The 16,413-nt window shown below is 38.6% G+C and overlaps 1 protein-coding gene and 1 long non-coding RNA gene across 2 annotated transcripts in view; both read left to right on the top strand.

Annotated features, from left to right (window-relative positions):
• The window catches only part of LOC308705915, a 468,550-nt gene that overhangs the window by 410,362 nt on the left and 41,775 nt on the right, over positions 1-16,413 (top strand). The window lies entirely within an intron of this gene.
• gtf3c4 (general transcription factor IIIC, polypeptide 4) lies at positions 854-8,837 on the top strand. Its single transcript, XM_081391203.1, has 5 exons — positions 854-1,295; positions 2,334-4,076; positions 4,607-4,737; positions 5,621-5,709; positions 6,692-8,837. Exons 1-5 carry the CDS (start codon positions 990-992, stop codon positions 6,754-6,756), a joined length of 2,334 nt encoding a protein of 777 aa, XP_081247329.1. The 5' UTR covers positions 854-989; the 3' UTR covers positions 6,757-8,837.

Genomic DNA, 16,413 nt, shown 5'->3' with positions numbered 1-16,413 from the left:
ATATCAGTCAGGCACATTTTCCAATAACTTCTTGTTATTTTATTATACACAAATCAACCACCTATGGCTTGACAATCTCGTTTCCTCCAGCCAATCACGGGCCCCCTAATCCCGTGGGCCCTGGGGCTTCAGCCCCACCTAGCCCTTATGTTAATCCGGCCCTGTATATAGCCTAAACAACCAACCAACCACAATAGAGAGCCTAAGTCCCTCCCCTTCCGGTCGACCACCATGGGACCTTAGTTCAGAAAAATATTGTATGGTAGTCAATGGCGAGAGACAACAAATATTTTGATCTCGTTTGAATTGTGCCCTGAATTACACATATGATGTTTGTCAATTTAAAAGATACATTTTAAAGTCAAGAAAGTCGCAGCTTGATGTAAAACTGCTGAGGTATAAGACTGTGAAAATACGTAATTACAAAGACTACAAACCCAGAAGGCGCACATGTGACGTCATACCTTTTCTCTCAATGAATGAAGCTAACTTTACTGAAGCTAACGTCTGTCGTTTTTTCTATAGTCTTACATTATAATCGTAACGTTACGCCGTCATGCCTGAGTGTTTTGAGCCAGAATACACACATACGAGCAACGGATCTTGTGACGTACATAGTGCGAGACGAGAGATGTAGTTCATTGAGCGATTTTCACATAAAACTAAACGTTACTCTTCTGTTTTATGACAAACTGCGACTTTCTTGACTTTCATAATTACCTTTTAAATTGACAAACATCATATGTGTAGTTCAGGGCACAGTTCAGACTGAATAAAAAGATAAGTTATCTCTCGCCATTGACTTTCATACATATTTTTTCCGAACTAAGGTCCCATGAGCCGGAAGCGGAGGGGCAGGACTTAGGCTCTCTATTGTTTCCAGAGTGACTGTTGTCAATCTGGCAACCCAGCCCATGCCGCGCTCGTGAAATCCCTCCTCCTCCGGCACCGTAACTTCCTGGAGACGGGCTTTATTTTTATACAGAAAAATGGCGGCTTTAGGCTCAGATAGTAACTCTGAGAAAGCACACACCGTGTCTGAAGCCCAGTCGGGACGGGACAATGATTTTTGGGCTGGACAGGGTCCTGTGGTACTGCGCGATCCAGCGATTAAACTGCTGAGTCCAGTAAGCGGTCTGGAGCCCCTGTCGTGGGCAGAGGATCACAGACTGGCGGCCTCCAGCACTAACAGCGTGTCTCTCGTGGAGCTGGTGTGTGACATACACAGTCTCAGTCAAAATCTGGTGCTGCATCGCACTCACATCCCCGTGCCGGACACCGCTTGCGAGCTCAAGGTAACTACTGTGCGCGCGCGCGTTCTCGTTGCTTTATGGTACCAACTCATGTGCACTGTTGCAACCATGTTGCCAAGCCTAAGCCATGTTTTGACGTGACATGACATCTCAAAATGTGCAAAATAAGTTAATCATCTGCGAGGAATAATCCTAATTAATCCTTAATTTTCCCAGCACAAACTGCATGCCTTTCAACGTCAAAATATTTTGTGCAACACTGTATTTTACTCATAACAACTAGGGAACTAAACAAAATATTCAAACATTCAGGAGCATAATTGATTTTTTTTTTCAGTCAATTGTGGGGAGTGATAATCCAAGAAAAAAATGCATATTTATTTTTACGTCTACTTTAATTGAATGTAACATAATATTTTTTTTATATATTATATTTAAAACATCACATATTTTATAATGTGAATCAATCAATCAGTTTTTTTGTGTGTTTTCCCACTGGTCACAATTGTGATCACTGACATATTTATGTGTCCTGTGATCATGATCTATGAGAATTAATTTTATATGTACTAAATATGGATGTGGAATCTGTATTATGACATGTATTTTAAATGCTTCTTTTTATGGAGCTTTGAAACAGACATAATCTTTCAGAGAGGCAAACTGGAATTAAACAGCTCTGGTCATGTAACTTTATACGAGACCTGTAAAAATGTTCACACAAAGTATAGACAGTCTGTGTCTTTCAGTCTTTAATTTATAGTTGACCATTCTGTGTAAATACATCAACAAATCCCAGTAAATTTAGTTAACCCCAGTTTGTTTTACAAATGTTACTGGTTGGATTATCCCACCAAAAACATTTGTGACCAAAATGTACTAAAAAGAGTTGATGTGTTTTACACACTGTTTTGAACTATAAATGAAAATGAGACTTGATTTCATGTGACCATTTTTACTAATCATATGAACAGATTGTAATCCCTCCATGACTTTATATAAATAAAAGACTCTATAAAATGATGTTTTCTTATGTGTTATGCACAATTCCTTTAATGTCTTCTTTATATTTTCTTACAGGTGGGCCCAGAAAAGGAGGTGCAGACAGTTAAAGAAAACTTTGCAAAGAGTAAAGATCCAGTTGTAGGCCAAATGATAATGACAGACCGAGTCATCAATCCTCAATGTGGACGCCTCCATGGGGTGAAGTACACCAGCTGGTCACCATTAGGCTGCGACAAATACGGCCGCTGTCTTCTCGCTTTCTTAACGCTGGACAATCGTCTCACAATCCACAGCAGTCATTTGCGTTTGCGGTGGATGCCTCTTATGGACCTTACAGAACTTTATGGGGAAATGTTAAAATCCAGGAACTACTCTGCTCAGAGCGACGGCTCACCTCCGAGCTCCATTAAAGACTTGGATGAACTGCAACGGCGGTATAGCATGCAGACGCCAATGCGCATGGAGTGGTCTGGTCTGTGCAATATGCAGCAAGTTCAGACCGATAATGCATGTAAAGATGTTAGCACTGTGCTATTGGCTGTTCTTATGGAGAATGGAGATGTGGTGGTGTGGCAGTTCAGCTTGCCCCTGCAGGGAAAGGATTCGGTGGTGTCTTGCAACACCATCAAATCTGGAGTGTCTTCGCCAAGCGTGCTCACCTGGTGGGAATACGAGCATAGTGGGCGGAAAATGAGCGGACTTATCGTCGGCAGCTCAGTTGGACCTGTGAAGATCCTTCCAGTCAACCTCAAGGCAGTGAAGGGTTACTTCACCCTCAGGCAACCTGTGGTTTTGTGGCAGGATAAGGACCAGATACCCGTCCACAACATCAAATGCATTACGCTCTTCCATCCGCACCAGAAATGCAACTGCAGCCTAGTGATTGCTGCACGAGGTCCTTATGTATTCTGGTGCTTGTTGCTGATCTCCAAAGCTGGTCTCAACGTTCACAATTCCCATGTCACGGGTCTTCATTCCACCTCTATCATATCCATGACAGTCAGTCATAACAACGGGACCATTTTCACCTGCTCACTGGATGGCAAGGTAAAGAAGCTCACGGCTGTTTTCACGGATGTTGCTGTTGAGTTTAAACAAGAGGAGATTGTTCTGCCAGAGGGAGTTGCAGGTCGACGGATACATGGCATATCCGTGAGTCCAAACGGTGCCTACTTGTCTCTAATCTCGAACGAGGGCATGATCAATGGGCTCCACCCCGTCAATCGCACCTACCAGGTGCAGTTTATCACCCTTAAGACTCCAGATGAAGCGGCCGCTGAGCTGCTCGAATCTCAGATGCACAATCTCTTCAGAAAGACCGACTTGCTGGACTTGCTGCGATGGCGGATACTGAAGGACAAAAGCATCCCTTCGGACCTCCAGAATAATCTAGACGAAAAGCTTCAAACCTCAGGGTCCACCTATTTATGGCGTTTGAAGCTTTTCCTCCTCAGAGCGCTCTACAAGTCCATGCAGAAAAGCCCTTCGGAGGCCCTGTGGTGGCCGACCCATAGGGATAGTAAAGTGTTTGTTGTGGATGAGGATGCAGGTGGAGGTGATGAAGGCGAGATGGCGGAGATCTCTGCTTTAGAGGAACTCAGGCAGGGGGATGCCGAAAGGCAGCCCAGTGGGGAACAAATGAGGGAAATCGGCAGCAGGATCGAAGAGGTGGAGTCCCAACTGATTCGTGACAACATGAAGAAGGTGCTGGGCGAGGTATACCTGCACACCTGTGTCACTCAGAACACATGTATACCTACCAAAGGTGTGTGTGACTTCCTCACAAATGACCCTGCAAATGAAGACCGTGCGGCTAAGGTACGAATGTATTTGCTTTATGCACTAGCTGTCAAAAGTTTGGGACAATTAAGATTTTTAAATGTTTTTGAAAGAAGTCTCTTGTGTTTATTACCAAGGCTGCATTTATTTGATCAAAATACAGTAAAAACAGTAATATTGTGAAATATTTTTACAATCTAAAATAACTGTTTTCAATTTCAATTCATTTTTAGTCTTCATGCTTCAGTCTTCACTGTATTTTTGTACTGTACTGTATCTCTGTATTTTTGATCAAATAAATTCAGCCCTGGTGAGCATAAGAGACTTATTTCAAAAACTTGAAAACATTTATTTTATTCAAAATGATTCCAAACTTTTGAAGCATTTGCATTTAAGGTCGAAACTATTGATATAAAAATGTGGGTGTTATTGTTCTCGTTTTAATTGGTAAATAAAAATATTTGTGCAATGAATGAACTTTTTATGATCATAAAAGTATATTTATCATAAAAGTATATTACCCTGAATGTCAATTTCTTTTTTTCCTATTTGATGTGTGACCTTCACAGGTGCTGATAGGTCATATCATGAATAAGATGAACAAACAGACATTTCCAGAGCACTGCAGCCTCTGTAAAGAAGTTCTGCCTTTCACGGACTGCAAACGGGCAGAGTGTAAAAATGGGCACAGATGGCTAAGGTATGTAGCCATAAATATGTTGTGATATGTAAGTCGTGTTATTATAAAATCCTAACTTTTTACAGCTGGTTCCACAACACTAAAAGGAATAGTTGTCTGTCATAATTTACTCACCCTCAAGTTGTTTCAAACCTGTATGAATTTCTTTCTTCTGCTGAACACAAAGGAAGATATTTTGAAGAATGTTTGTAACCAGACAGTTGATGGACCCCATTGACTTCCAAAGTAGGAAAAAAAAAATACTATGGAAGTCAATGGTGTCCATTAACTGTTTGGTTTCAAACATTCTTCAAAATATCTTCTTTTGTGTTCACCAGAACAACTTGAGGTGAGTAAATGATGACAAAGTTTTCTTTTTAAGTGAACTATTCCTTTAAGATATATTTTGCAGTGCTAGGTAAAGTGACACTCTTCTTGGCTCAAGTCTGACAGATTGCACACTTTGAGTAACAGATTCATTTTTGATCATTTGTGTAATTTTAGGTATTATTCATATTCTGCTCTTAATCCTTATGAATACCAGAATGTAAAGCCCAAACAAGAGCCTAGAAGACTAGATTAACGTGCCATGAACAGACATAAAAAGGGTGGAAATTTCACCGGTGGTGTAAAATCACCTTTTCTGCTTTGGACTATACAGTATGTAGTTGTTAAACAGGTTTCGAGTAGATTTGACCCACTTTCAAGCCTCTTGTGTGACATTTCTTCCATCGGCATGACTGAAAGGAGATTACTGCCCCTAATGGCCTATCAGGGAAATAGTTGCTTCATTGCTGTCATTCTGATCTCTGCCAAGTACTGATCTAAACCTTTCCCTGCCGTTTCTGTTCATGTGTCTTACTGTCTATTTCCCTCTTTCTTTCTTTCCTTCTTCCTCCCTAAGGTGTGCGCTGTCATATCAGGCCTGTCAGGGTGTGACATACCGCCGCTGTCTATTGCAGGACAGTATTGCCTCAGTAGCAGAGCCCGAGGGTGAGCCATAATGCTGTATCATATCTCCATTCAGAACCACATCGCACCACACACTTACACTTTTACTTGCACACACACAAAACAAGAACTCTGCTGCCCCACAGCAGTGCAAGCTTCGGATGTCAAATGCACTGGTACTCCGGTAGCAAGTCGATACGAAAATGAAATGTTAATATTATGTCTTCTTTTTTGCACTTGTACCAACTCTATTCTGACTGGCAGGTGGCCTGTTTCAAACAATCACGTGTGCACTTTTTGGTCAAAATGCCCATCTTGGTGAGGCATTAATATAAAAAAAAGTGAATGTAAAAAGTAGTGCTGGGCAACTATTAATTATTTTGTATATATAAATACACACATATGCATGTATATACAGTATTTATACATAATTTATATTATATATAAATATTTTATACATAAAAAGCAATTTTTCTTAATGCATATGTGTGTGTATTTATATATACAAAATAATTCTACACAGTACACACACATATATTATGTAAACACAAACTTTTATTTTGGATGCGATTAATCGTTGCCCAGCACTAGTAAAAAGGCTCGACAAAAACGTGTTGGATTTATGCACTTGGCCTTGTAGTTTAATACTGATCAGATAAGAATATTAAGAACAAAATCTATTACTTTTTACTTGAGTAATTACTTGGAAAAGCTTTTTTACTCTGTTTAGAAATACTTGAATGCAACATGTCATTTATTAAATTTATCAATATTTATATTAATATTTAGCTTTTTTAAATGATTGTTGTTTTTTGCGGGGTTTTTTCCCATTGCTATTTATATCTATTACTGACATTTTGCTAGCTTGACAAGTTGACAATCCTGTTGCATTATAACGTTTTCCAAATGCATCATTTTGCAGAACATGGGGAATGATAGACAGGCCATTATGTAGAAAACCACCTTAATTTGACGTACATGTAAATGATAATGCATAATAACAGAAAACGTCTCGCCTTTTCAGATTCAGACTGGATCAAGAAAATACTCCAAGGTCCCTGCATCTTTTGTGACTCCCCTCTCTACTAAAGCAGTGAGGATAAAGATGACAAAAATAGCTGAGTACTGGATTCCTTCCGTGGCCTACATCCCACATAAATGACTAAAACGCCTTTTATTACTTGAAAGAGAAAGTCTATAAAATAGTCTAATTATTTTGTAATATAAGACATTTTCCTATTATCAGATCTTTATTTTAAAGCCAAGCTTTAGCTAAAAAGAGATGTGTAATTTTTCATTTTCATGAAAACTGGGACTATATGTGTTAATAAATTATTCTATTGTATATATTTGCTGCATATTTTTAATTTGTTAATATTATGCTGCATTGACATCCTACTTTGGCATTAAAAATGCATGCTCTTCTTGTGGCTGATTTTAATTGGTTTAAATAAATCCATTTCCTAATTGGCTTTGGGAACATTTCTATGTATCCGCAAACACCAACTCCCCCATCTCCAAATAATGACTTTTCCTTGGCCCGAAGGAAGAGAAGACGACTGTACAAGGAAATGAAAAACAGGGAGACCGAGAGAAAACTGTTTTAAAACTGATCCAGCCCCTCCAAAGGGCCGAACTCTAATGAGATACAACAGTAATGAGGAATGGATCCCAGCTGCATATGTGATACCCATTTTAATTAAGATAGCGAGCTTGAGTGCATATTGTTAAATAAAGTTAGCCCCTTTTTTTGTGGGTCGCAGGGAAGACACATGCAGGCCGTGTAATGTCAATGGCGATCAAAGATGGACTTGGGCTAGTTGGACCCTCAGAATGCTCTCCGCCATGTCCGTTCTTATCAACAGTACATCTTGTCGCCTTGCCCTGCGATCTCTCTAGTGTCACTGAAGATGATAGCTCGCCTCAGGGCTAGTCGGCAGCCCTGTCTTAGGTTTCGGATGGTATCCCGAGATAAAGATGGCCTGATAATTACACACAATTCCACTCCCCATCTCTCATTCGGTATCACTGAAAGCATTCAGTACCGTCAGAGGCCTTAAAAGTGAAGTAATCAGAGTGTTTATTTAGTTGTTCTAGGTTTTATTATTCACAGAGAGGGCCTCCTTCATTACGATGCGTTCTGAAATGTTGCCATATAATTACAATTGGTAATGCAACATGTAAGAGGTGTTTGATTATGAGGTAATAACGTGCATTACGTATTAATCAAAGAGCGACTTGAACACAAAGGCAGTGCTCAGAACCTCAAATGCCGTCTGCTGCATGTCACGGCAAATTTGTTCACTGACATATTGCGATAAGCATCTAATAACATGAATTTGAAAGCTGTTTTTAAATGATGTACTAGGAAAATGAAAAGATATTTGGATTTCAATTGTACACATAATATACAGTGCATATTAATAGTCGCAGGTGCTAAATGTCACCGATTAGATTATAACTGCAAACGTGATTGAAATTCCAACTTTTTTTCCCCCTGCCGTGTATTTTCTTTCCTAGATATTAGATTGTCAAATGGATCTTGGCCTTTTGGTTTGAGTGCTAGCTTTGTTGATAGGTGGAGACTTCTCCTGTTGAAGAGGTTAGCTCTGTTTGGCAAGAACCTCCTACTTCTTTAATATAACGATCTGTCAAAAAACATTTCGACAATAATTACGGCCCCCTCCTCTTTCCTCTTTGTGTGTGCTCTTTCAAGACTTCAAAAGGAGGTTTCGTTCTTTTCTCTGTATGAAATATTCATAACTTCTGTGTTCGTGGCTTTGTGCTTTAAACAGATAACAGACAGATTTTTATATTATTTAATCTCATTTTCTTTTGTTAGTTAACATATTTTGATATACATCACCTTTCGTTAAACGCCTAATTTGTTGAGCCCAAACAAAATGCTAAAAGTCATTCGCTCTTGCACTGAAGCTTTTCTTTTTTGTGCTACAGTTTTTCAGTTTTATTTATGGACCTTTTTGTGCTTGAAGTTATTCTTGTTTTTACAACCAAAAAGTATGTGTAAATTTGATTTGTTACAAAAGTCACTCGGTATTTAATGTACAGTATTCCAGAGCTCTTCGTGTACATAGTTATAATAAACTAGATTTTCACAGTTCAAATCCTTGTCTCTCTTTCATGTGTACATATCTATAAATAAACTTTTGAAATACATTTGAGTTTTTTCTACATTTTTCAGCATATCTGATGATAATTAGATGTTATCTGTTCAACTATCTATAGTGTGAATGTTGCAAAACAACACTGTACCACAATATAATTGCACTAATGTATTTTTATAGGTCAATTAATTTATTTAGAAAATAATATATTTGCAATTATGCATAAATAACTATTGGGATTTATATTTATCCATTTTATGGTTTTAGTAACAAATGTGAAAATCACTCAGATTTAGTTTGTAGGAGTGATAAGTGAATGAATGCATGAATTACTCGAAATATTAATTTAAGGAGAAATCATTTGTAAGTTTTTTCCCCCAAAAAAGGCAAACATAATTTATAAAAAGGTTAAATATGTTTCAAATAATGTATCTATAGGGTCTGACTATAGGCCCAAAAATAATGTGTTCATTTGTATTCCTCTTAGCAATGTTTTCTGACACCAAAAAGAAGTTTCACAATATAATCTGCATGAAAATATGCATACACATGTATATGTATGTGTGATTATGAGTCATACAAGGGGAAAAGAAAAATAGCTTCTAAAGCGGTAGATTTTCTGATGTGGCTTCACCTCCGTAGTGTATATACATCAATTTTCCCATCTGAATATATTTCGTCTCAAGTATGCTTTGTAGAAGTGTTCCCTCAGACTTCAGTAATTCATCAGTAATTAAGTCTGTCTGGGGGCTGTCTAGGGACCCCTGGTTTTTCCTGCAGACTCTGAAATCAGGCTGTTAACACGGCCCTTTAACGGGTACATGGACCCGCTGGGATGGAGTCAGTGACCCGTGACTGGCTGATATGAGCGTATGAGAGAGTGTGAGATGTCAATAGTCAGTCTTTCTGCTTGTTCTGCGGTGTGGAGCAGCTCAGGTGGAACTAATGCAGAACCTCACGAAGGCTGTGACCAGAGCTCTGCTTTACTGCAACATTAATTAAAGTCATTCGCTACACACTGAACACACAACCACGGATAAGTGGAAGTGCTGGGGGAGTGTGTGTCTATATATTAATGACGCTATATATTTATGTTCCTGTGTGTAATGTGATGATTAAAAAAATATTGAAGGATGAAAGTTGCCAGATTGTTAAACAGATTTGCAAATACGCAAGAAAAAAAGCCCTCTTGAATCTTCAGAATTTTACATTAGCAACTTTAAAAAAGCGAAATGAAAACTGACAATAACAGCACAGCAGAAAACGTTTTAGCATCATGCACCTGCACAGCTCTACGCTGAAACTAATATAATAGTTCAGATCTACAGATGCGATTCTGTTAAATCCAATGATCATTCAAAAAATGATCAAATTATAAATGTCTAATAATAATAATCATCATCCAGTGGCAAAGCCACATCTGATCCTGTCTGAGTGTGGGTGTTATATGTCAGACTCAAAAGGCTTACATAAAAAGAGCTCTGTTTTATTGAATAAAAGCCATGAGAGAACAGCCATTGGGCGTTTGCATTTCACACCATTTCGACGGCTCACTTCCCCTCTGAAGATTCTCACACTCTTTCCGAATCCTTTCATCTCGGCTTTCACCACAGAGACACAAGGAAGCCCTCATTTTGAAGACTGCTTAAAAATACTGTACGTCTCCCAAAGATCAGACAATGTCAAGATTAACCTGCCCTGCACAGAAGTCCCAGAAATGGTCGAAATGAGCAATCAAAACGGCAGGAACTGGAGACTTAACGTGACATGACAATGGAAGCGGTTAGCAGTCAGTCATTCATATGTTTTCGTGTTTAATCTGACAGGAGGTGGAAGCAGCCAGTCCAAATCTACAGCATGAGAGGAGCGGAGACAGATGGGACCCAGTCAGGATACAAACTCACGCGGATGCATTCAACTCCAACTCCAAGCATATGTCATTAGGACAGTTTCCGCATAAATTACCTGAATTTTCAAGCGACCTGCAGGTAGAGGATTAACAGCCCTTAAGATGTGATTTTAGCATCGTAAAAAGGCCTTAAATGTGATAATATGCTAAAAGTTAATAACTATTCTTGAGAATAAAATGCATAACTCAGTGGTGTGTCTCTAAAGAGGCACAGCAGCAGCTCGAAGAAATAACTTGTGAGTGAACTGTAAATTCATTTGTCTCCACTTCAAGCAATGGTACAAAGCACTCGCTGCGAGGGAGTGAGTGTGTGTGTGTGCGCGCGTTTCGGTATATCGGCACTTGTAATTATTTCAGGGAAAGAGTATGAAGAATTTATAATGAGTATTTTTGTTTTTTAAAAAGAAATACCGGTAATAACTACTATGCAAAGCTATTGGAATGAATATTTATGACCTTTGCTATGAAATATTCATAAAGTCAGTGTAAAAAAAGAACACAAAGGGAGAAAATGGGGAAAACGATGCGTGAGTGAGAAAAGTCATGGGAAGGGAGCCACTGCCTGGAATTCACAGGAAGAGCGACCGACAAAACCTTTGGATCGTATATCTGACATTTATTAACAAAAGCGCCGGCAACATCCTCCTGGTTTTTTTAACCAACCACCCCTTCATCCCCGAGGTGATGCGAGTTTCTTTCGTTCATACGATCCTCCCCTCTCTGTCGCTCTGGTTCTCTCACTCATCCCCAAACTCTCTCTCTCTCTTCCTCTCCGTTCCATCTACCCAAATTAAGAAATTAATGAGGGATAGATTCTTTACCGACTGCCCCTGCAATGTTTACCACTGATGAAATTATAATGCTGCCTCAGCTGTATAATTTATAAGCCAATTAGAGGAAGTGTTACTTGATTTGATGGGGAGCCGACACACAAAGTACATTTAACTAATAGAGAGCAAGAGAGTAGCGCAAGGAAAGAGATCCGGAGAGAGGGAGGGAGGACAGCTGAGGCTGACGAGTCCTTGCGCCACTCTAGGATTACGTGGCTAATTGCCCTGCTTTATCTGTCTGTCACGGATAGCCATGCATATTTCAGTGTTCCCAAAGACTTTGATTGTTTGCACTCGTGTTGGGCCTGTAACAAGCAGAGCAGTGGCCAACGTGGAGAGTAGTTAAAGACTGGCACCAGGAAGAGGTGGAAGAGGGAGGAGGGAAGCGAAGGGAAGGGTTCCGACTACAACTGACAGATGAATATTAGTGGAGAGTGAACGAACGAGAGCACCAAAGATGAATGCAAACAGAAGAACCGTCTGGTGTACTATAATTACAGCAAACTTAGGAGCAGCAGTTTGCTTTGTAGCCAAGACAAGTGCATTTGCTTGAAGTCTCAAAAAAAAAGAAAAAAGTTTAATCAGTGTTGTTGTCTTGTTTTCCAGCAAAATGTTTGACACATCTTTATAACATGAATTTACTTGAGAAGCAACATTTTTTCAGAGCATAAATCTCAAATTAAGTTCATTTTTATGCTTTATTAGCTTATTATTTTCTTTTTAATACAGAAAGACAAATAAATGGGATAAGAAATTAACTTTAACTGACCTTAACTTGAACAGGTTTTTATTAATATCAAATGCAAACTTGTTTTAAGTTTTAGATAAGTCTATTGGAAAACTAGAATAAAACAAAACAAATATAATAAGAAAGATAAAATATACTGTTGTTTACCTAGTGCTTAGCCAACCGAGTCACCCACTGTTGATTCAATAAACATGAAGTTCATGGAACTTATTACTTCTAAACAATCTTTAGCTGTTACACTATTAAAATACACATTTTCCATAACTGGAGTTTATATGCCACACATACATCAAAAGCTTAAAAATCATGAGCACTGAGCAGGACTGCAGATTTCCAACGACAGAACAAAAAATACACAATGGAATATGTTATCTATACATGATGAAGATCAGAAAGATCATCCTGCAAATGTTTTCTTAGCCCAGCCACCCTGCCGGAGCGCTTCAGAGAGCCCGCAGAAGGACAGGCGTGCCGTTATCAGCCTCTGAAAACTGATCAGACATTTATGCAAAAGAGAGAAACTGGAGCGAAGGCATCCTCAATTATCTGATGAGGCAAGTTTATCTGAACGGCTCCCTTTTCTTTTCCTTTTTTGCCTGCGCGAGGATCAAATAGCAGCTCTTTACATAACAAAAGAGCTTCCTGCCTGACCTGCTTCGTTCAGCCTACTTTCTGATGCAGCTGGACTTTCCATAAGTAGAAGGACTTTTCTACTGTAAAATGCTCACTTATTCCAAAAAAAGAAACTCGTTCATTTAGATTCAGAGCTAATAGCACTACTGACATGCAAACCATACCTGTTTGGGCCATTAAAACAAAATACTTTATCAACCACACATGGTCCTATAAGAAGTTAAGAACACACTACAATTTTCGCCATATTTTAGCAGCTTAACAGTACAGAAAGACTTTGCCATCCAGTGTTACAGACCTTTTTTTCCCCCTCTCGGCTGAAGACCAATATGCTGCTTCACCAAACATGTTACTAATTCATCTCTTTTAAAGCCTGTGTAACTGGATAGCTGTTAATTAATATAGCTGTCAGTTAAAGGTCTTCTGCTGGACCAGTGGTAACATTAGCTTGACCTGCTAGTCACACTAGGCCTCTATCAGCAGCTCAATTAAGCTAATGCTATGCAAAAAAGGTCTCCAGCCATTAGTTCTCACACAGGGGCCCATTAATAGCATAATTGGGCCATTCCAAAGGGCAATTAATATGGAAGCACGCTATGATCTCTTCCCCATCGGAAGCTTTAAATGATCCAATAAGCAGATTTGAGGGTCCGCAGGACGACATGGTTCTAAGATGCATCTCCCTCAGGAGCATGGCTTTTCACTGGCCTAGCAAGTTAAAGAACACAAAAACGCAATAAAAAAATTCCACGACAGATGTTTTTCCTCTATAAAGATGAAAACGTTATCAAAATGATTCCCGTCATCCGCGGAAATGACTAAAAACACTATTATGCATGCCAGACAAGTAATTGGCAATGTCACTTTGTAAAGAAAGACTATGCACCTGCGCACATACGCATTCAAACCCGCATGCCTATAGACTAGACACGTAATATGCATGTGCATGCCGTCACCGTTTTCATAGATTCACGTTTTTGAAGTTTACACGGTGATGATAACGGTATCGCTTCCAAAACTCGTTTTCAAAAACTTGCACTTTGAAACCTACTTTAAAGTTTGCATTCTCAGGCCACCAAAACGCTGTTGTCGTGTAAAACAGCCAGAATGCATTAAAAGTTTTCTGTTTTCAGTTGAAAACGGTGTTGCGTAAGTTAATAACTAATGATTTTTACAACGGAAATGAATCAATTAAAAACTTACTTAACCTAGGCAATGACTTTCTTCTAGAGCTGCTGTAAATTCAAAACAATCTTTGTTGCATTCATTTCCTATCATCACTGTAAAGCTGCTTGGAAACAATCTGTTTTGTAAAAAGCGCTATATAAATGAAGGTGACTTGACTTGACGTGACAAATAGGGAACTTAAAATTTCTACAATTTGATGCGTCTGCACAAATTTTACTGTTAAAATTAATTCAATTAAATTGATAATTATGGTCATTCAGATTTAATGATAGGCAGATGGTAATACAGTACTAATACTAATACTCAGTGAAAATAGCCTATTCTCTTAGTGATAGATGCTATTAAGTACTAAGTACAAAATAGCGATAGCTGCTATTTACACTAAGTGAAAATAGCGATAGATTCTATTTACATTATGTAAAAATAGCAGTATTTTCTTTGCAATAATTGTAAATAGTAGTTAGATGCTATTTATACTTATAAATAGTGGCAGATACTATTTGCACCTCAGTGTTGTTGTGCATTAAGTGGTACACAATAATAACAGTGTAAATTTTTAAATGGCCGCCTTTTTGGGACAATAAAGCCCTCCCTACACCCAACCCCAACTGATAAACGCTTTATTATTAAACACACGCTAGACACTTTATTTCCACTTTTCGAATATTTTCTTAATTTTTATTGAAAATAAATGCCTTTCCGATCTGATAAGTTCGGCAAAAGGCGAATTCAAACTAGACTCGATTTGTGTGAAAACTTTCTACCACGCACCTTACCCCTACACTATTGCTACTGTTGACAATCCAGCGTCTTCCGTAATTTTTCCTGGCCCAACCAGACGTCAGTGGGCGGTGTTAGTGTGAATAGCCTCTGCCACCAAGGTGGGCAATTCACACTTATTGTAAATAAACACTCCCTTAAGGATGTTGTGTTTAATGTAGACTCAAAGTTGATCCTATTTACTTTCTTAATAAACATTAGGTTATTGTACATGATTCATCATAGCATGTCATTAAAAAAATAAGTAAATAAATTAGAGCAACTTTTTACAATCCAATCATTTTTTTAAAGCATAACATCAACTCCTACATTTAGATCTCTTTAAATTTCCTGTCGACTCTAAATAAATAATTTTGTAGTGTGTCTGAAATTCCAAATATAAAAGATATGATAAGCTACACCAATGATCTAAACTGAAACAAGCACCTCAGGACATCAACATCAAAATCTCATTGTACTTGTATTTTGAGTGTTTTCTGATTAAACCTATAGATTTATCGGACTTCCTATCTAAGTTTTATTCCAGTGCAAATCAGCCCAAGTATTGACTGACTGCTTTTCATCCCTTTTATGGAAACTGTGTTTGTATGTGTATGTGTGTGTGCACGCTCTGTGGGAATTTTAACAGTCGAGCCCCACTAAATCTTCCTGTTTTTACAGCAGAACGTCGATAAAATAAATATCCTGTGTGTTTCTTTTCTCTCCTCCAATGCCCACCCAAACGTCCTCAACCAGCGGGGCAGAGGATCTCACTCACACCTCAGGCAATCTTTAATATAATCCCTGTTTTTTTTGCCAGTAAATGGCCAAGATCTCAGGTGTGGATTTTAAACAGGCAGAGAAAAACTAATGTTAACATATGCTGTGAGTGCCAATAGCTCAGGCTCCAGCATCGACCAGCACGGTGTGTGATTAGGGTAGTGAAGCTAAGCTGATCCCAGACACCGATCGATCTTGTACACTTTCAATATGGATGCAACCCTGCTCACAGCGGCCACGTCTAGCTGCTTACATTGATTTTTTCCTCAATTATATAATGGTTGCTCTGTCCAGGATTTGAGCTAAATCACACATATTGAAGGGCTGGCATCTCTCAAAATTAAGCTTTTTTTTTTTCTTTTCATATCTCTCCAGAAATCTCTCTGTGAGCGTGTGTGCGTAACCGCACGTTCCTACAATTTTATTAAAAACAAACGCGTGTGGTTGCTCTATTTAAGCCCCTGCCATCTGAAGCATCATGGACAGATTTATCATGTATGTTTCTTGTGATTTTTTTAAGGACTTATTATATTAATAGACCAAAACAGTAACCACTCACTTTTGTTGCAGCTATGGTTTCCGGAGGCATCTTTCCCATTCTTTTTCTCCATAGGGATTTGAAAAATAGTTTAATAATCAACCAGTTCTTAGAGAAATATTACGAATGACAAACATTACAAATTTTGATCTGAAGCAATAAGGTATTTGAAAACTGGAAAAAGATAAAGACTTCTCTTAAAAACAATAGAAAGAAACCTAAAAACAAATCAGTGA

Source organism: Scardinius erythrophthalmus (genome assembly GCF_964197995.2).
Source record: "Scardinius erythrophthalmus genome assembly, chromosome: 17".
NCBI classification, from domain to species: Eukaryota; Metazoa; Chordata; class Actinopteri; order Cypriniformes; family Leuciscidae; genus Scardinius; species Scardinius erythrophthalmus.
Note: the sequence above shows the minus strand (reverse complement) of the source record. Positions and strands in the feature narration are given on the sequence as shown.